The 20434-nt window shown below is 43.1% G+C and overlaps 1 protein-coding gene across 3 annotated transcripts; it reads right to left on the bottom strand.

Moving 5' to 3' along the window:
* Positions 1–18186: 18186 nt before the first annotated feature.
* Positions 18187–20225, bottom strand: LOC125530187 (uncharacterized). Of its 3 annotated transcripts, none has more exons than XR_007292870.2 (5): positions 19986–20225; positions 19840–19905; positions 19399–19483; positions 19223–19313; positions 18187–18512 (listed from the first exon to the last, which is right to left on the bottom strand). XR_007292870.2 is itself a non-coding variant. In XM_048694591.2 (5 exons), the coding sequence occupies exons 1-5, from the start codon at positions 20054–20056 to the stop codon at positions 18386–18388; spliced, it is 489 nt and encodes a 162-aa protein (XP_048550548.2). In that variant the 5' UTR covers positions 20057–20225; the 3' UTR covers positions 18187–18385. The 3 variants fall into 3 exon arrangements, 1 of the variants encoding a protein (XP_048550548.2); XM_048694591.2 differs by having other exon boundaries at positions 19791–19905; XR_015609553.1 differs by having other exon boundaries at positions 19223–19483.
* Positions 20226–20434: the final 209 nt, after the last annotated feature.

Raw genomic sequence — 20434 nt, 5'->3', positions numbered from 1 at the left:
TTAGGAAATTTTCTACTATGTTATTGTCTCATTAGCTAGCCCGTGCGGCTCGCACGGGTTGACGTCTAGTCTTTATAATCACCTAGTTACGTTGTGACGTCTGATAGCACACAAGGTGTTCCTCTGGTATTCGGGAGTTGCATAATCTCATAGTCAGAGGAATATATATAAGTCATGAAGAAAGCAATAGCAATAAAACTAAACAATCATAATGCTAAGCTAACGGATGGGGCTTGTCCATCACATCATTCTCTAATGATCTGATCCTGTTCATCAAATGACAACACATGTCTATGGTCAGGAAACTTAACCATCTTTGATTAACGAGCTAGTCAAGTAGAGGCATACTAGGGACACTCTGTTTGTCCATGTATTCACACATGTACTAAGTATTTGGTTCATACAATTCTATCATGAATAATAAACATTTATCATGATATAAGGAAATATAAATAACAACTTTGTTATTGCCTCTGGGGCCTTCAATCTCCCACTTGCACTAGAGTCAATAATCTAGATTACATAGTAATGACTCTAACACCCATGGAGTCTTAGTGCTGATCATGTTTTGCTCGTGAGAGAGGCTTAGTCAATGGGTCTGCAACATTCAGATCTGTTTGTATTTTGCAAATCTCTCTCCCTCCTTGATTTGATCACAGATGGAATTGAAGCGTCTCTTGATGTGTTTGGTTCTCTTGTGAAATCTGGATTCCTTCGCCAAGGCAATTGCTCCAGTATTGTCACAAAAGATTTTCATTGGACCCGATGCACTAGGTATTACACCTAGATCAGATATGAACTCCTTCATCCAGACTCCTTCATTTGCTGCTTCCGAAGCAGCTATGTACTCCGCTTCACACGTAGATCCCGCCATGACGCTCTGCTTGGAACTGTGCCAACTGACAGCTCCACCATTCAATATAAATACGTATCCAGTTTGTGACTTAGAGTCATCCGGATCAGTGTCAAAGTTTGCATCGATGTAACCATTTACGATGAGCTCTTTGTCACCTCCATAAACGAGAAACATATCCTTAGTCCTTTTCAGGTATCTCAGGATGTTCTTGACCGCTGTCCAGTGATCCACTCCTGGATTACTTTGGTACCTCCCTGCTAAACTTATAGCAAGGCACACATCAGGTCTAGTACACAACATTGCATACATGATAGAACCTATGGCTGATGCATAGGGAATGACCTTCATTTTCTCTCTATCTTCTGCAGTTGTAGGGCATTGAATCTGACTCAACTTCACACCTTGTAACACAGGCAAGAACCCTTTCTTTGACTTATCCATTTTGAACTTCTTCAAAACTTTATCAAGGTATGTGCTTTGTGAAAGTCCAATTAAGCGTCTTGATCTATGTCTATAGATCTTGATGCCCAATATATAAGCAGCTTCACCGAGGTCTTTCATTGAAAAACTCTTATTCAAGTATCCTTTTATGCTATCCAGAAATTCTATATCATTTGCAATCAACAATATGTCATCCACATATAATATTAGAAATGCTACAGAGCTCCCACTCACTTTCTTGTAAATACAGGCTTCTCCAAAAGCCTGCATAAAACCATATGCTTTGGTCACTTCATCAAAGCGTATATTCCAACTCTGAGAGGCTTGCACCAGTCCATAAATGGATCGCTGGAGCTTGCACACTTTGTTAGCACCTTTAGGATCGACAAAACCTTCTGGTTGCATCATATACAACTCTTCTTTAAGATATCTATTAAGGAATGCAATTTTGATATCCATTTGCCAAATTTCATAATCATAAAATGCGGCAATTGTTAACATGATTCGGACAGACTTGAGCATCGCTACGGGTGAGAAGGTCTCATCGTAGTCAACTCCTTGAACTTGTCAAAAACCTTTCGCAACAAGTCGAGCTTTGTAGACAGTAACATTACCGTCAGCGTCAGTCTTCTTCTTGAAGATCCATTGATTTTCTATGGCTTGCCGATCATTGGGCAAGTCAACGAAAGTCCACACTTTGTTCTCATACATGGATCCCATCTCAGATTTCATGGCCTTAAGCCATTTCACGGAATCTGGGCTCATCATCACTTCCTCATAGTTCATAGGTTCGTCATGGTCAAGTAACATGACCTCCAGAACAGGATTACCGTACCACTCTAGTGCAGATCGTACTCTAGTTGACCTACGAGGTTCGGTAGTAACTTGATCTGAAGTTTCATGATCATTACCATTAGCTTCCTCACTAATTGGTGTAGGAATCACGGGAACTGATTTCTGTGACGAACTACTTTCCAATTCGGGAGAAGGTACAATTACCTCATCAAGTTCTACTTTCCTCCCACTCACTTCTTTCGAGAGAAACTCCTTCTCTAGAAAGGATCCATTCTTAGCAACGAATATCTTGCCTTCGGATCTGTGATGGAAGGTGTACCCAATAGTCTCCTTTGGGTATCCTATGAAGACACATTTCTCTGATTTGGGTTCGAGCTTATCAGGTTGAAGCTTTTTCACATAAGCATCGCACCCCAAACTTCAAGAAACGACAGCTTAGTTTTCTTGCCAAACCATAGTTCATATAGTGTCGTCTCAACTGATTTAGATGGTGCCCTATTTAACGTGAATGCGGCCGTCTCTAAAGCATAACCCCAAAACGATGGCGGTAAATCAGTAATAAACATCATAGATCGCACCATATCTAATAAAGTACAGTTACGATGTTCGAACACACCATTACACTGTGGTGTTCCAGGTGGTGTGAGTTGCGAAACTATTCCACATTGTTTCAAATGAAGACCAAACTCATAACTCAAATATTCACCTCCACGATCAGATTGTAGAAATTTTATTTTCTTGTTACGATGATTTTCCACTTCACTCTGAAATTCTTTGAACTTTTCAAAAGTTTCACACTTATGTTTCATCAAGTAGATGTACCCATATCTGCTTAAATCATGTGTGAAGGTCAGAAAATAACGATACCCGCCGCGAGCCTCAACACTCATCCGACCGCATACATCAGTATGTATTATTTCCAATAAGTCAGTTGCTTGCTCCATTCTTCTGGAGAACGGAGTCTTAGTCATCTTGACCATGAGGATTGGTTCGCAAGCATCAAGTGATTCATAATCAGGTGATTCCAAAAGCCCATCAGCGTGGAGTTTCTTCATGCGCTTTACACCAATATGACCTAAACAGCAGTGCCACAAATAAGTTGCACTATCATTATTAACTTTGCATCTTTTGGCTTCAATATTATGAATATGTGTATCACTAAAATTGAGATTCAACAAAAATAGACCACTCATCAAGGGTGCATGACCATAAAAGATATTACTCATATAAATAGAACAACCATTATTCTTTAATTTAAATGACTAACCATCTCACATTAAACAAGATCTAGATATAATGTTCATGCTCAACGCTGGCACCAAATAACAATTATTTAGGTCTAAAACTAATCCCGATGGTAGATGTAGAGGTAGCGTGCCGAAGGCGATCATAGCCAATCTTCGTTTAATCCGTAGCCCCTGTTTCGAGTTGCAAATATGAGCAACATAACCAGTATCAAATACCCAGGCGCTACTACGAGCATTAGTAAGGTACACATAAATAACATGTATATCAAATATACCTTTCACTTTGCCATCCTTCTTATCGACCAAATACTTGGGGTAGTTCCACTTCCAGTCACCAGTCCCTTTGTAGTAGAAGCACTCAGTTTCAGGCTTAGGTCCACACTTGGGCTTCCTCCCTTGAGCAGCAACTGGCTTGCTATTCTTCTTGAAGTTCCCCTTCTTTCCTTTGCCCTTTTTCTTGAAACTAGTGGTCTTGTTCACCATGAACACTTGATGCTCCTTCTTGATTTCTACCTCTGCGGCCTTTAGCATCGCGAAGAGCTCGGGAATTGTCTTTTCCATCCCTTGCATACTATAGTTCATCACGAAGCCTTTATAGCTTGGTGGCAGTGATTGAAGAACTTTGTCAATGACACTATCAACAGGAAGATTAACTCCCAGCTGAGTCAAGTGGTTATGGTACCCAGACATTTTGAGTATGTGTTCACTGATAGAACTATTCTCCTCCATTTTTCAGTTGTAGAACTTGTTGGAGACTTCATATCTCTCAACTCGGGCATTTGCTTGAAATATTAACTTCAACTCCTGGAACATCTCATATGCTCCATGATGTTCAAAACGTCTTTGAAGTTCCGATTCTAAGCCGTAAAGCATGGCATACCGAACTATCGAGTAGTCATCAGCTTTGCTCTGCCAGACGTTCATAACGTCTCGAATTGCTCCTGCAGCGGGTCTTGCACCTAGCGGTGCTTCCAGGATGTAATTTTTCTGTGCAGCAATGAGGATAATCCTCAAGTTACGGACCCAGTCTATGTAGTTGCTACCATCATCTTTCAACTTAGCTTTCTCTAGGAACACATTAAAATTCAAGGGAACAGTAGCACGAGCCATTGATCTACAACAACATAGATATGCAAAAACTATCATGTACTAAGTTCATGATAAATTAAAGTTCAATTTATCATATTACTAAAGAACTCCCACTTAGATAGACATCTCTCTAGTCATCTAAATGATCACGTGATCCATATCAACTAAACCATGTCCGATCATCACGTGAGATGGCGTAGTTTTCAATGGTAAACATCACTATGTTGATCATATCTAATATATGATTCACGTTCGACCTTTCGGTCTTAGTGTTCCGAGGCCATATCTGCATATGCTAGGCTCGTCAAGTTTAACCCGAGTATTCTGCATGTGCAAAACTGGCTTGCACCCATTGTATGTGAACGTAGAGCTTATCACACCCGATCATCACGTGGTGTCTCGGCACGAGAACTGTAGCAACGGTGCATACTCAGGAAGAACACTTTACCTTGAAATTTAGTGAGAGATCATCTTATAATGCTACCGCCGTACTAAGCAAAATAAGATGCATAAAGGATAAAGATCACATGCAATCAAAATATGTGACATGATATGGCCATCATCATCTTGTGCCTTTGATCTCCGTCTACAAAGCACCGTCATGATCTCCATCGTCACCGGCTTGACACCTTGATCTCCATCGTAGCATCGTTGTTGTCTCACCAACTATTGCATCTACAAATATCGCTACCGCTTAGTGATAAAGTAAAGCAATTACATGGCGATTGCATTTCATAAAATAAAGCGACAACCATAAGGCTCCTGCCAGTTGTCGGTAACTTTTACAAAACTTCGTCATCTAATACAACAATTTATATCACATCACAACATGCCCTTCAAAAACAAGTTAGATGTCCTCTACTTTGTTGTTGCAAGTTTTACATGGATGCTACAGGCTTCTAGCAAGAACTGTTCTTACCTACGCATCAAAACCACAACGATTTTTTTGTCAAGTGTGATTTTTAAACCTTCAATAAGGATCGACCGTAGTCAAACTCGATTCAACTAAAGTTGGAGAAACAGACACCCGCTAGCCACCTGTGTGCGAAGCACGTTGGTAGAACTAGTCTCATGAACGCGGTCATGTAATGTCTATCCGGGCCGCTTCATCCAACAATACCGCCGAATCAAAGTAAGAAGTTGGTGGTAAGCAGTATGACTATTATCGCCCACAACTCATTGTGTTCTACTCGTGCATATATCATCTACGCATAGACCTAGCTCGGATGCCACTGTTGGGGATCGTGGTAATTCAAAATTTTCCTACGATCACGCAAGATCTAACTAGGAGATGCATAGCAACGAGGGGAGAGTGTGTCCACGTACCCTCGTAGACCGAAAGCGGAAGCGTTTAGTAACGCAGTTGATGTAGTTGAACGTCTTCATGACCCAACCAATCCAAGTACCGAACGTACGACACCTCCGTGTTCAGCACACATTCAGCATGATGACGTCCCTCGAGCTCTTTATGCAGTAGAGGGTCGAGGGAGAGTTCCATCAGCATGATGGCATGGTGACGGTGATGATGAAGTTACCGGCGCAGGGCTTCGCCTAAGCACTACAACGATATGACCGAGGTGCTAAACTATGGAGGGGGACACCGCACACGGCTAAGAGATTGTCTTTTGTGCCTTTGGGGTGCCCCTGCCCATGTATATAAAGGAGGGGGAGACAGGCCGGCGGCTAGGAGGGGCGTGCCATGGGGGGAGTCCTACTTGGACTCCTAGTCCAAGTAGGATTCGGCCCCCCTTTTCCTTTCTTCCACCGGAGGGAATAGGAAGGAGAGGGAGAGAGAAAGGGAAGGGGGGCGCCGCCCCCTCCTCCTTGTCCTATTCGGACTCCGAAGGAGGGGGCGTGGCCACCCCCGCGGGCTTACCTCTCTCTCCCTTAGGCCCATGCTGGCCCAATACTTCCCCAGGGGCTTTCGGTAACCCCTCGGTACTCCAGAAAAATACCCGAATCACTCGGAACCATTCCGATGTCCGAATATAACCTTCCAATATATGAATCTTTACCTCTTGACCATTTTGAGACTCATCATCATGTCTGTGATCTCATCTAGGACTCCGAACAAACTTCGGTCATCAAATCACATAACTCATAATACAAATCGTCATCGAACGTTAAGCATGCGGACCCTACGGGTTCGAGAACTATGTTGACAAGACCAAGACACATCTTCGGTCAATAACCAATAGCGGAACCTGGATGCTCATATTGGCTCCTACATATTCTACGAAGATCTTTATCGGTCAAACCGCATAACAACATACGTTATTCCCTTTCTCATCAGTATGTTACTTGTCCGAGATTCGATCGTCGATATCATCATACCTAGTTCAAACTCGTTACCGGCAAGTCTCTTTACTCGTTCCGTAATGCATCATCCCGCAACTAACTCATTAGTCACATTGCTTGCAAGGCTTATAGTGATGTGCATTACCGAGAGGGCCCAGAGATACCTCTCCGATACACGGAGTGACAAATCCTAATCTCGGTCTATGCCAACTCAACAAACACCTTTGGAGACACCTGTAGAGCATATTTATAATCACCCAGTTACGTTGTGACGTTTGATAGCACGCAAGGTGTTCCTCCGGTATTCGGGAGTTGCATAATCTCATAGTCAGAGGAATATGTATAAGTCATGAAGAAAGCAATAGCAATAAAACTAAATGATCATAATGCTAAGCTAATGGATGGGTCTTGTCCATCACATCATTCTCTAATGATGTGATCCTGTTCATCAAATGACAACACATGTCTATGGTTAGGAAACTTAACCATCTTTGATTAACGAGTTAGTCAAGTAGAGGCATACTAGGGACACTCTGTTTGTCTATGAATTCACACATGTACTAAGTTTCCGGTTAATACAATTCTAGCATGAATAATAAACATTTCTCATGCTATAAGGAAATATAAATAACAACTTTATTATTGCCTCTAGGGCATATTTCCTTCAGTAGGGGGCGCCTATTTATAGCCGGGGAGCAGCCCGACATGATAAGATATAAATTCCCTTCAATGATATGATCATTAGGTGGATAAGATATTTGGGACAGCTGGCGCTTAGCACATCAACGGTCGGAAATTTGAGCTCTCAAATTTCTCAGGGCTGTCATGTTCCTCACTTGTAGGCAATCCGCACTGGCGAAATCCTAACTCCTCGGTCAGAACAAATTCCCCAAAGAACAGAAGATCTTCGTTTCTGTCACTGAAGAAATTGACTGAACAGTATGAGATTTCCAATGGCTTGACTTGAAAGGATTGGGTATGTGTAGGCTCTGAGATGAGCATCACTTGGAAACTTTTCCTTAGTTTTACCCCGATCCCCTTTAACATTACGGTGTTTCCTATGACTCAATAAAGACAAAATGAAACTACAAAAACAAAAGTCTTCATGCTTCATAATCATCACATCAATATCAAAGTCTTCAAGGTCACACCAATTTCCTCATTTTCAAAGTCTTCAAGAAAACCAAAGTCTTCAAATGAAGACATTCATTTTTAGAGGTCGACTTTCTTCGTAAATATCAAACTCCTCATAGACTTATAGAACCTGTGTACACTCATAAACACATTAGCCCTTAATCTATAAGTCTTCAATACACCAAAATCACTAAGGGGCACTAGATGCACTTACAATCTCCCCTTTTTGGTGATTGATGACAAATAGGTTAAGTTTTCAATGGGGATAAACATATGAAGTGTAAATACTAATATTGAGGAATTTGATTGCAAGATATAGAAGAACTCCCCCTAAAGATGTGCATATTTGAGGAATTTCCTTTCAATTGCAAATGCACATTGTAGAGTAAAATTATGGATATCTCCCCATATATCTTGTAATTCATACAGACATTTAACATATAACATGACGAATTTTAAATGCATGATGAAATATGATGTCTGACGAAATTCAGCATGCATGCATTAAGGTACTTGAGGAAATAAGCATGCAGAAAGCAGTTTAAAAGTATCAGACCACCATCAGACTTAAGTTTACAACTCATTAGAGCAAACACCTCAGAAGAGCAAGAGTTGTAACTTTAAAAAAACATCCCATATATAAGACCCGCTTGAAGACTAACTCAAATTTCTCCCCCTTTGTCATCAAATGACCAAAATGGACGAAAAATGAGGACTAACGCCCCTGAAGAATATCATCATGATGTTGATGGAGGAGTGCCAGCGTTGTTAGGGTCGTCCGTTGAAGTAGGGCCTGCCGCAGTGTCGTTGAGATCTTCAGCTTCATCCGTGTCACGTGATGAAGAATATAAACTTGTGACCGACTGAGGAACTTTGACCTTCTTGAATTTCTTCAAAGGAGGATGAGACCAGTCAAAGTCCTGTTGAAACCCCATCTGCTTGAGATCTTTATCACTGTAAAGATGAGATATAATAGCCCAAGTGCGGTCGAAGATTTCATGCGCATAGTAATGATTCTTCTTTACAATGTTTTGTGTGATAGTCATGTTCTGAAGAATTAAGCCAAATTGATGATTGACGCATTTGTGATTCCGATCGACCTTCTGATGAAAACTTAGAAGAATCTCACGATCAGTCATCACGCGTGGGGCAGTGGCTTGAGGAGTTGGCTTTGAGGCTTTTGTGACAGAGTCCTATGTTGTAGAGTCATCATTGTTGGAGTAAGATGCAGCTTTGCGAAACTGACCATCCAATGGACGGGTGCCTTCATCAATAACAACAGCTTTGCCTTTTTCGTCAACTGAGGAAATAGTCCTTTTGAGGACTTCAATGGGAGGCAAAAAGCTAAGGTGATCACTACAAAAAAAGACACATCCGTGACATTTTGGACCGAACGAATTTTTTTCTGTCATGCTTATGACACTTCTATGATGATAATTGTGACAAAATCCAGTATCATCATAGATGTGGTGGGATCCTACTTCTATGACAAAAAATCATGACAGAAAATGGGATTTTCGTCCTAGGCTGGCCGGAGACACAGCTGCATGACATTCTTTGCGCCATCCATGACGGAAAAAACCATGGTAGAAGCGAGGGCGAGGAAAATATCGGGGAGTTCCCGGTTACGGTGGGTGGTCGGGGCCGAGCGATGCGCGTGGGTGCGAGGCATTGGGATCTAACTGAATCCGAGCGAGGCGTTCGCCTACTGAACCCGAGCGATTGCACTGCAGGCTACGCGTTACGGAACCCGAGCGATCGATCGATATGACTGTTAACTAAACCCGATCAAGTGATTCCTTCACTACTGCTGCTAACTGAAGCCGATCAAACCTGCTGCCTCTTGAAGAACAGTGAGCGTTCTTACGGGGGGATGGATGAACATGACCCTATGGTAGTAGGGGCCATTGCTGCTGGATGAACATGACCCCGATCGATCGAGCCGGTTGGGGTGGATGAACATGACCCCGTGGAGTGCTGGATGAACAGGACGACCCCGTGGAGGGTTGGTTGAATAGTAGCCGTGGAGGCCTGGATGAACAGTAGGCCATGGAGGGGTGGTTGAACAGGACCCCGTGGAGAGGGCTAGTTGAACAGTAGCCGGTGGAGGAGCGGTGGAGGCTGGATGAACAGGAGCCCGTGGATGAAATAGCTCCCCCCGCACCCCACCCCCCATCCGATTCCCCATTCATACTCTATCGTCCTCCATCTGCCACCCCATCCCACCCATCAACCACCGCCCTCCTCCATCACGCCGGAGCCGATTCCCCGACGTCGTCGTCCACCGCAACCGTAACCGCAGTGCCCTCCATGGCTAGTAGTTGAAGCTGAGGCCGAGATGTCCATACCCGAGCCAGTTCAACCACGCCGTCCTGCGCCTCACCGCCGCCGCTCCAACTTCGCCACCGTCCACCGCATCGGAGTTGTTCCCGCTACACCGTCCTTCGCCGCCTCGGATCTGCTTCCCCTCCACCGACAGACGACCACCGCAATATAGTCAACAATTTGGCCATGGGTTCATCCAACGCTCGACCCTCCTCCAAAACATCGGTTCCCTAGGTAAAAACAATAAAATTGTTGCGACATCCGGAGGACCCAGCACTGGCAATCGGAAATGGTAATCCTCTTTCCTTATTCGTGCAAATCTTACGTGTCTGCTTGCACGGTATTCATCCCACAGAAGACACTAGTTGACCACTTCTTCCTGATACTAGTGAAGTAAATATGCCCTAGAGGCAATAATAAAGTTATTATTTATTTCCTTATATCATGATAAATGTTTATTATTCATGCTAGAATTGTATTAACCGAAAATTTAGTACATGTGTGAATACATAGACAAACAGAGTGTCCCTAGTATGCCTCTACTTGACTAGCTCGTTAATCAAAGATGGTTAAGTTTCCTAGCCATGGACATGTGTTGTCATTTGATGAATGGGATCACATCATTAGAGAATGATGTGATGGACTAGACCCATCCATTAGCTTAGCACTATGATCGTTTAGTTTATTGCTATTGTTTTCTTCATGACTTATAAAATGTTCCTATGATGATGAGATTATGCAACTCCCGAATACCGGAGGAACACTTTGTGTGCTATCAAATGTCAAAACGTAACTGGGTGACTATAAAGATGCTCTATAGGTGCCTCCGATGGTGTTTTTTGAGTTGGCATAGATCGAGATTAGGATTTGTCACTCCGTGTATCGGAGAGGTATCTCTGGGCCCTCTCGGTAATGCACATCACTATAATCCTTGCAAGCAATGTGACTAATGAGTTAGTCACGCGATGTTGCATTACGGAACAAGTAAAGAGACTTGTCGGTAACGAGATTGAACTAGGTATTGAGATACCGACGATCGAATCTCGGGCAAGTAACATACCGATGACAAAGGGAACAACGTATGTTGTTATGCGGTTTGACCGATAAAGATCTTCGTAGAATATGTAGGAACCAATATGAGCATCCAGGTTCCTCTATTGGTTATTGACCAGAAGTGAGTCCCGGTCATGTCTACATAGTTCTCGAGCCCGTAGGGTCCGCACGCTTAACGTTCGATGACGATCGATATTATGAGTTTATGTGTTTTGATGTACCGAAGGTAGTTCGGAGTCTCGGATGTGATCATGGACATGACGAGGAGTCTCGAAATGGTAGAGACATAAATATTTATATACTGGACGACTATATTCGGACACCGAAAATGTTCCAGAGAAGTTTCGGATAAAACCGGAGTGCCCGGAGGGTTACCGGAACCCCGCGGGGGAACTAATGGGCCTCATGGGCCTTAGTGGAGAGAGAGAGGGGCGGCTAGGGCAGGCCGCGTGCCCCTCCCCCTTGGGTCCGAATTGTACTAGGGAAGGGGGCGGCGCCACCTATCCTTCTCTCTCTCTCCCTCTCCTTCCTTCCCCCTCTCTTCCTTGTTGGAAACCTACTAGGAATAGGATTCCTATTCCTAGTAGGAATCCTACTTGGGGCGCACCCCTATAGGGCCAGCCGGCCTCCCCCTTGCTCCTTTATATACGGGGGTAGGGGGCACCCTAGAACACACAAGTTGATTGTTTAGCCGTGTGCGGTGACCCCTTCACTGATTTCCACCTCGGTCTTATCGTTGTAGTGCTTAGGCGAAGCCCTGCGTCGGTAACTTCATCATCACCGTCATCACGATGTCGTGCTGACAAAACTCTCCCTTGACCTCAGCTAGATCTAGAGATCATGGGATGTCACCGAGCTGAACGTGTGCAGATCGCGGAGGTGTCGTACCTTCGGTGCTAGGATCGGTCGAATCGTTAAGACGTACGACTACATCAACTGTGTTGTCATAACGCTTCCTCTTTCGGTCTATGATGGTACATGTACAACACTCTCCCCTCTCGTTGTTATACATCACCTAGATAGATCTTCTGTGTGCGTAGGAATTTTTTTGAAATTACTGCGTTCCCCAGCAACTAGATGTTCCTAGTAACTCGTGATGCACAAGGTTTCTCCTCATATACTATTTCACCTTAGCTAGAGGTCCATCGGCCCCCTAGATTTCAATTCCTGGTCAGTTGATTCCCAATTAAAGGAAGCATTCCCCGGTGTAACATGCGCTAGTTCGCCTATTATGCCGGGGAAGCAGCGCCTCAGTGTTTATCTTAGGGGTGTGTGGGGCCTAGGAGTTGCTAGCGCCGGATCTGGAGGTCGGCCAGGATTAAATGGATGGCCGGGGGCGCTGCCAAGCACGGCGGCGGTGTCAGGTTGAGGGGAGGGCGGGGCGGCAGAGGCAGTGGTCTAGGCCGGTGGCTGCTGGCGGTTTGAGAAATATCATCAACAATAACTGGCGGGAGGTAGAGGAAGGCCATCTGCCCGTTCCTTATAGATCGGATGGTTCATAAAAAATCGACTGGCCTATTTATTTTTAGTCGACTGTTATTTTGATAGGACCACATGTGGTGGTGTGCTGGAGGAGTACCTGCATTTCCCAGCCATCCCGGTGCTCATATATTACAAAATCATACGGAGTAGAATCTAATTTTGTTTCCCATGCAATGTTGTAGAGCTATCATATGTCTCCTGTCATTTATTTTTCAGCCACCTGCTATCTGCTACTTTTACAGTGCACTAGTTCTGCACACACTTCACTCATACTCTCACTATTATGTTTTTATGCAAGGGTATTTCAGACTCTGCCTTGACAGAAGGAGAAAAGAGAAGAGAGAAGTCGCTCCTTCTTGCTTCGCTGGCAGGCAAGACACGTTTCCACGCTTTAAAGGTTGGATGTTCAACAGACGAAGACGGTAAACATAGCCCTGGAGTTGATGATCTCGCTCGCCGTGAATCACCATCCCAGGTGCTTGCTTTAAATTCACGGTGTCATACGTGGTTGCATGTTGCATATGGCGTCTAGCTTATATTGAAAAGGACGAAGTCGGTCTTTATTAAGATAAGGAAATATATTTTTTACATGAACGACCATCCCGGGAGCACCAGAAGACAAATAGCTAGTCAGGGCACTGGACGAGCCAGTGACAAGCCCAACACAGACATGCATCACCTGGAAGCCAACTAAAAAGCCATGATGGTGGCGAAGCAGCCCGCCTCCCATCAGGCTCTCAGGTCCTCGATGATCATGCTCACCACTCCAGCCGAATTTTTAGCTTGTATTGCTTCTAATTTGGTTAAATTGCATCTGCTTAGCTTACACATTATACCTTTGAATATGGCATGATTAGCTTACACATTATATCTGCTTACCATGTTCTTACATCAAACTAATGTTCTTGTGTATCCCTCATCAATCACTTATGATGAGGCAGTCAGGCCAGTGGACTACTGTGAGAAAAGATCCTCATTTAAAGAATGCATCGTCAGCCTCCCCACATCGTCAGGCTAGATGAAGATAGTGAATGTAGCTCTATAGTTGATTATCGCATTTCCCCTATACCAGCATCACATGTGCTTGCTCTAACTTGGCAGCATGATATGTGGTTGCATGTTGAATATGGTGTCTAGATTGTTATTCTTCCAATCTAGTTAAATTGCATTTGCTATTCTGCTTAGTTTATACATTAAACCTATTAACGTGACATGTCTTCCTGTTTTTAGTACATAGTACATATGTATATTAAGCATGTCGTTACATAAAACTATTGTTTTTTTGTATCCCGCATCAATCAATATGACGAGACACCTTTAGTATATGCAGTGTGATATTAGTTGCATCTTTCATATGATTTATAGCATGCGCTGCTTCTAATTTGTTGAAATGCCATTTATGATGGGACGCTTTTAACTTGGCAGAGTCATATTGGTTGCATCTTTCATGTGGTGTCTAGCTTGCATTGCTTCTTATTTGTTGAAATGGCTTCTGCTTAGTTTACACAAACAGTTGTGAATATGCCATGCCGTCCTGTTTTTCGTACATATTCCATCCTGTTATCATGTGTTTGCCTTACATCAAAGTAGTGATCGCCAGTATCATGCACGAATGAGTTCTAAAGAGTGAATTTTATTGCTTTTTCTTATTGGTTTTACTTGAAAATTCAAAATCAATAAAGCGGAAGGAATTTAGCAAGGCAGCGGATAAAGGTGCTCCTTCCAAATGGAGGGCCTCTACAGATTCTACTCCTCCACCCCCAAGATGATTTGCAAGACAACACATGCACAGACACTCAACGTAGTTGTGTTGATGATGAGCACGTCTTCCCTAGTGCATCATCACATGTGCTCCCTCTAACTTGGCATTGTTATATGTGGTTTCATGTTGTATGATGTCTAGATTGTATTGCTTCTAATTTTGTTGAATTCCATCTGCTTACTTTACACATTATACTTGTGAATAAGACGCGTGTTCCTGTTTCTAGAGCATACAATATATGTTTATCACACCATGTTCTTACATCAAAGTACTACTGTTGTGTAACCTGCAACAATCACTTATCATAAGACATGTTTGACTTGGGAGTGTGGTATAGGTTACATCTCGCATTCTTTTCTAGCTTGTGCTACTTCTAATTTGTTGAAATGGCACTTATGACAAGACAACTTTAACTTGGTAGAGTGATATTCGTTGCATCTTCCATATGGTGTCTAGCTTTCATTGCTTCTACTTTGTTGAAATGCCTTCTGCTTAGTTTACACATCATAGCTGTCAATATGCAATGTTGTCCTTTTTTCTTACACATACAATCGTCCTATCATGCGGTCGCCTTACATTAAAGTAGTGCTTGTCAGCATCCTGCATCAATGAGTTCTAAAAAGCGAATTTTTATTCATTTTTCTTGTGGGTTTGACTTGACAAGGCAATACAACTAAGAAAGAGGAAGGAAAAAAATTAAGGCAGGGACTGATGGTGGTCTTCCGGCGAAACCGGCATCCAGGTGCTTTCTCTAGCTTGGCAGTGTGATATTGTCTTGCATGTTGCATACGGTATCTAGCTTGCATTGCTTACTATTTGTTGAAATGGCTTCTGCTTAGTTTACACAAACATTTGCGAATATTCCATGTCGTCCTGTTTCGTACATGTTCCATCCTGGTATCATGTGTTTTCCTTACATCTCGCATTCTTTTCTAGCTTGTACTACTTCTAATTTTTTTTGAAATGTCACTTATGACGAGACAATTTTAACTTGGTAGAGTGATATTCGTTGCATCTTTCATATGGTGTCGAGCTTTCATTGCTTCTAATTTATTGAAATGCCTTCTGCTTAGTTTACACATCATAAGCTGTGAATATGCAATGATGTGAATATGCAATGGCCCTAATGATGAGAGACCTTTAACTTGGTAGTGTGATGTTGTTTGCATCTTGCATATGATTTATTTCTTGTATTGCTTCACATTTGTTTAAACGCCAGTTATGACGAGACACTGTTAACTTGGCAGAGCGATATTTGTAGCATCTTTCATATGGTGTCTACCTTCCATTGCATTGCTTCTAATTTAGTGAAATGTCTTCTGCTTAGTTTACACAGCATAGTTCTGATTATATCATGACGTCCTGTTTTTCGTACATATTACATCCTCCTATCATGTGGTTGTCTAACATCAAAGTTCAGTTCATCTGTATCACACATCAATTTGTTCTGAAGAACTAAATTGTTATTCATTTTTCTTGTCGGCTTAACTTAATATGGCACAGAGAAAGAGGAAGGAACACATAATGACAAGGGATGGTGTTAGTACTAAGGACACACAGAAAGGGAAGCGGAAGAATCCTGCAGATTCTGCTGGTACTGATGGTGCAATAGAAGGTCAAAGTCCAGCAGAAAATTGTACAAACAGGGTATCCCGTGCTACAGAGCTGCAGAACAAGCCAAATAGAAACCAATAGCTGCCACCAAACAAGCAGAGACAACCCTAGTTGTTGCAACACCTTCCATAGCACCACTAGCTGCACGAGTTACTCGTTCGTCAACTCAGCTAGCAGCACATCCCCAAGCTCCCTTGCCACCTGACTCTACTTCCGAAGCACTCTTGACACAGGACGAGTTGTGTCGGGGATATACCCCACGGTATGACCCGGCTGGAGTTGTAAACCGGCTGGGACTTGGTAAACCGGTGGATGGTAAACCGGCGGAGAGTTAAGATAGAAAGTCAAGACAGATGGCTAAGACAGATGGTAAACCGGCGAGTGTTAAACCGGCAGAGTTAAGATAGATGGTAGCACCGGCAGGTGTTAAGTCAATCATAAACCGACAGACAATGTTAAACCGGCAGACGTTAAGAAGCCCAGGAAGGGAAGTCAAAATAGTTTAAGTCTTAGTCTGAGATGGACTCTACATGTAACCCGCCCCTGTAACTTATATAAGGAGGGGCAAGGCTCCCCAAAGATGGACAAGAAAACAACAATCTCTAGGGCTAGACACAATTAGAGGAGAGCCGGTTTACGGCGACTCCCTCGTGATGATAATGAGATCTAGCCTCAAACAGCATGTAGGGTTGTTACCGGATGATGTTTCCCGGGGCCCGAAGCTGTCTAAATCCTCGTCTTGTGTTGTGTTTCTCGATTCCGCTCAACCCCTCTTAAGCTACCACATAGATGCGTTGGCCTCACGACTAAGTCCTTCCGCTAGGACATCTGACATGACAATTCCACAACAGTTGGCGCCCACCATGGGGTCTGGCACGGTGGTGTTAAGTTCTTAGAGGGATCTTTTCCAGGGTTCGAGAAGATCGTAATTGGTCCAATGATAAAGAACAGACGCAGAAGAATTCACATCAACTATGAGTTTCATCGGTCAAAGATTGAAGAAGGTTTCCACAACAGTATATACAAGATTGAGATCGAGAAAGATTTAGGGTTGCATCTATGCATCGCCACGTCCAACAGCCGGTCGAAAGCTGGCAAGAGATGTTTTTGGCTGTGCGCCGTCCGCGCCGTCGAACCGCTGACGACCGGCAAGGGATCAGTTTTGCCGAGATAAACTGCCACTTTATGGTAATCTGGAAGTCGCCGTGGCTACTTCAAATACAAACCGGATTCGAGTTGATTGGAGACAGCGATCACGTGTCACGCACAGCGGCGGTTTACGACCTCACAAGATCTCCCGAATCGATCAACCTAGCAAACGTGCATGATGAATCAAGTGTCCTTAGTGCTGATCGGGGTCACACACGTATAAATTAAATATCCGTAGCGCCTATGGATGCCCACCCACGTGAAGATCCCATGTGCAACCATAGTACTTGCGTGGGTTCCAGGAAGAGATTTATAAAAAGGGGGAGAGCGGGAGAAGCCACGATCTGGCACTACTAGATTTCCCATTTTAGCCGATGGTCCAATTACCGTCGGATATTTAAGTTCACCGTCGGAGACTCTTATAACTGACGGTACACCGTCGGCCATCTCCCGTCAGCTATGCTTTGTCGGCCATTATACTAATAACCGACGGTACCATCATATTATATCTTTGCCCACGGTAATAAGCCGACGGTGAGCCGTCGGATATGTTGTTGCCTACACCTGGCTCCCAGTAGGTCGAATGCGCTTATAGTCGACGGTTCACTGTCAGGTGTTTATCATCCGACGGTTATTGTTTACCGTCGGTTTTCTTAATAGCCAAGGGTATATACAACCCGTCAGGGTTATGCACAACTGAGAGGAGAGCCAAACCATCGGTTAGTGTAATTACTGATGGTGCATACAGCCCTTTGGGGATTCCTTTAGTAGAAAGGTTAGCTCGCACCTTCAATTTAGAAAGTCGCCGACTGTCTAAAGTGCATGTATGCATTTTTTTACCCAAGATGTTTGTTGTGCCATAGGCCATTAGTCAACCCTCACTGATTAATTTCACTGAGAGGGAAGTGCAATATATTACACAATATTTCAAAATATTGGCATTTCCGATACATCTCATAATTACACAACCGCACATGACCAAAAGAACATTTAGCATAATCTAGGTATTACAAACCTAATGAGTTGCATATGAATTACATTTACAATAACAATCCATCTAGGAAGTGTCGAATCAAAAAAATAGTATCAGAGAGGTCCAGACAATTTGCATAAGCTAAATTTTCAACAAACTTCAGATCTTTACTTTATCATAATGCTTATCGCCACAGCTATCATCTCCCTCGTTGCCATAGATGTCATCCTCCTCATCATCAGTGTCATGATCATTTTAATAGCTCGGACCGCTTCTAATATTGCTTGACACTCCCTAAGAAATGACAAGACTAGTTGTAAAAGAGATGAAAAACAATGCAATGTAAATGAAATTTGATTGAGCTACAAGGAATAAACTTTTTTAGGGAAGCTACAGAGAACAAAAGTAATTGTTCTAGAAACATCTATGCATGGAGATATATAGCTAATCACGTCTTACTGTGGGACTTAGGAACTCAGTGTACGTCGACAATTACTCGTGTTACACCAGTAATTCATTCCTTTCCAAACCATGCATTGGGCAATAGAAACTTAAATATAAACACAAACAGTAAAAATAAACTGGTTCACTATTTTGCATCTTTTTCCACAAGGCTACAGACTAGTACTTTTTGACCTCTAAATATACTTCCATGTATTTCTGTGTATTCACGCAAGACAAAATCTATTTACCCATCCCAACATTCAGTTATTTGTGGTACTATTTTCCTAATTGTTGAACATGTAGTTGTACCTTTACACAGCTGCCGATTAACGGAAAAGCCAATAAAATGGCAGATGAAATCATACTAGATTTCTCGAAGATAACGGATGTGGCTGCCATGAATTTGGAGAGCCAAGAGGGATATGGGGCACAAGCTACCTTCAGGTTCCAAGGATATGATTTTGACAGGCAAGGAATTCATCAAACACTTTACAAGGACAACACAAACGAGAGCCTACGTATGCATAGTAACTGCATACGAAACAGAAAGTTAGACTGACCCATAAAGGATGAAGCGAGGCTTATGTGTTGATGCTCGAGTCGAACACTTCATTTCTGTACAGCTCAAACAGACAAGCACAGTGTAGTAACCTGAATTGCAGAAGAGTATAATATGTTTGTCAACGAAGCCTTATCTGAATGTTTCTCATTTTATTGTTTTTGAAACTGGATTTACTGAAGCCATCGACAAGGGCTTCGTGCTTCACCAATTTCGCCTTGTTCCGAGCAATCTTGGACAGCCTCATCAGTCTGAATCCACCCTGTGTTCATTAGGCCTCTGTTATCAGGGAAGATATTTCTGGTACCTTACCAAGATTCAAATAGTCTAGTGTAGCACAAACCATGGCAATGTTTTGCATCATCTAAATATGCACGTATTTCCTCATCTTACTTTGTTCCTGAATAACTAGGTGTACAAATTAAGCGAAGCTACTAATACTATTCCCTTGTGGTAGTATTTCCAGCATAGTTGTGTGCATCGTACCAATTTTGACATCTTAGCTATCTAAGATTTGACATCAGAAATCAATTAAACTAGAATAGATGGGGATTGCAGGACACCTTAACTTGTTGAGTAGTACAGTATAGTAAATGGCGAACGAGAACAGAGACGAACCCATTAGCCCGCGCTGCCGCTCGACCATCAGTACACTCGCCATTGCCTGCCGCCACCGCTAGCGTACTGTCCTTGCAGAAAGAGAAGAAAGAAGAGACAAGGTAAGAGGAGAGAGGAAATCCGGGGAAGGGAAAGGAGGCACTGACCTAGAGTCGTAGCCCATGAGTGTTGCACGACGCCGCCAGACCTGGCGAGAGATCTGGGTGCACTTGCACATTACGGGATGATAGAAAGGGGTGAGAGGAGCAAAACATCTCCAGCCTCCCCGGCCATAGCTGCTGTGGAGAGGTGATGGAAGGAGTCGATCTGAAGCTAGGCGGTGGGGAGCAGGGGAGGTGATGGCTGGTCTATGGCGGCGAGGTGAGGATAGGCCACGACGGCTACAAGGGGAGGTTAGATGAAAGCGACTGCAAGTTCGTGCCGAGTGGGCTATTTAGGATTTTTCGTTTCGCGCTTGTGTGCGTTGAAACTTTCAACGCGCGTGTAAATATGACTTGATTTTTTTTACTTCTTATACAGTCCTCTGTAAATTAATATATTCCTCTTATATATTCTTCTGTACATCAAAACATTGATCATAATTATATTTCATCAA

The sequence above is a fragment of the Triticum urartu genome, chromosome 6A (genome assembly GCF_056163025.1).
Source record: "Triticum urartu cultivar PI428250 chromosome 6A, HENAU_Tu73, whole genome shotgun sequence".
In the NCBI taxonomy this organism is placed as follows: Eukaryota; Viridiplantae; Streptophyta; class Magnoliopsida; order Poales; family Poaceae; genus Triticum; species Triticum urartu.
Note: the sequence above shows the minus strand (reverse complement) of the source record. Positions and strands in the feature narration are given on the sequence as shown.

Bases quoted from the DNA above. Each gene is read 5' to 3' on its own strand.
- LOC125530187 (XM_048694591.2), bottom strand. From the start codon at position 20,056: ATGTGCAAGTGCACCCAGATCTCTCGCCAGGTCTGGCGGCGTCGTGCA. The intron at 19,906-19,985 runs GTCAGTGCCTCC...CTGCAAGGACAG, and splicing joins CTCATGGGCTACGACTCTAG to TACGCTAGCGGTGGCGGCAG. The intron at 18,513-19,222 runs GTCAGTCTAACT...GTCATTTCTTAG, and splicing joins CCTCGCTTCATCCTTTATGG to GGAGTGTCAAGCAATATTAG.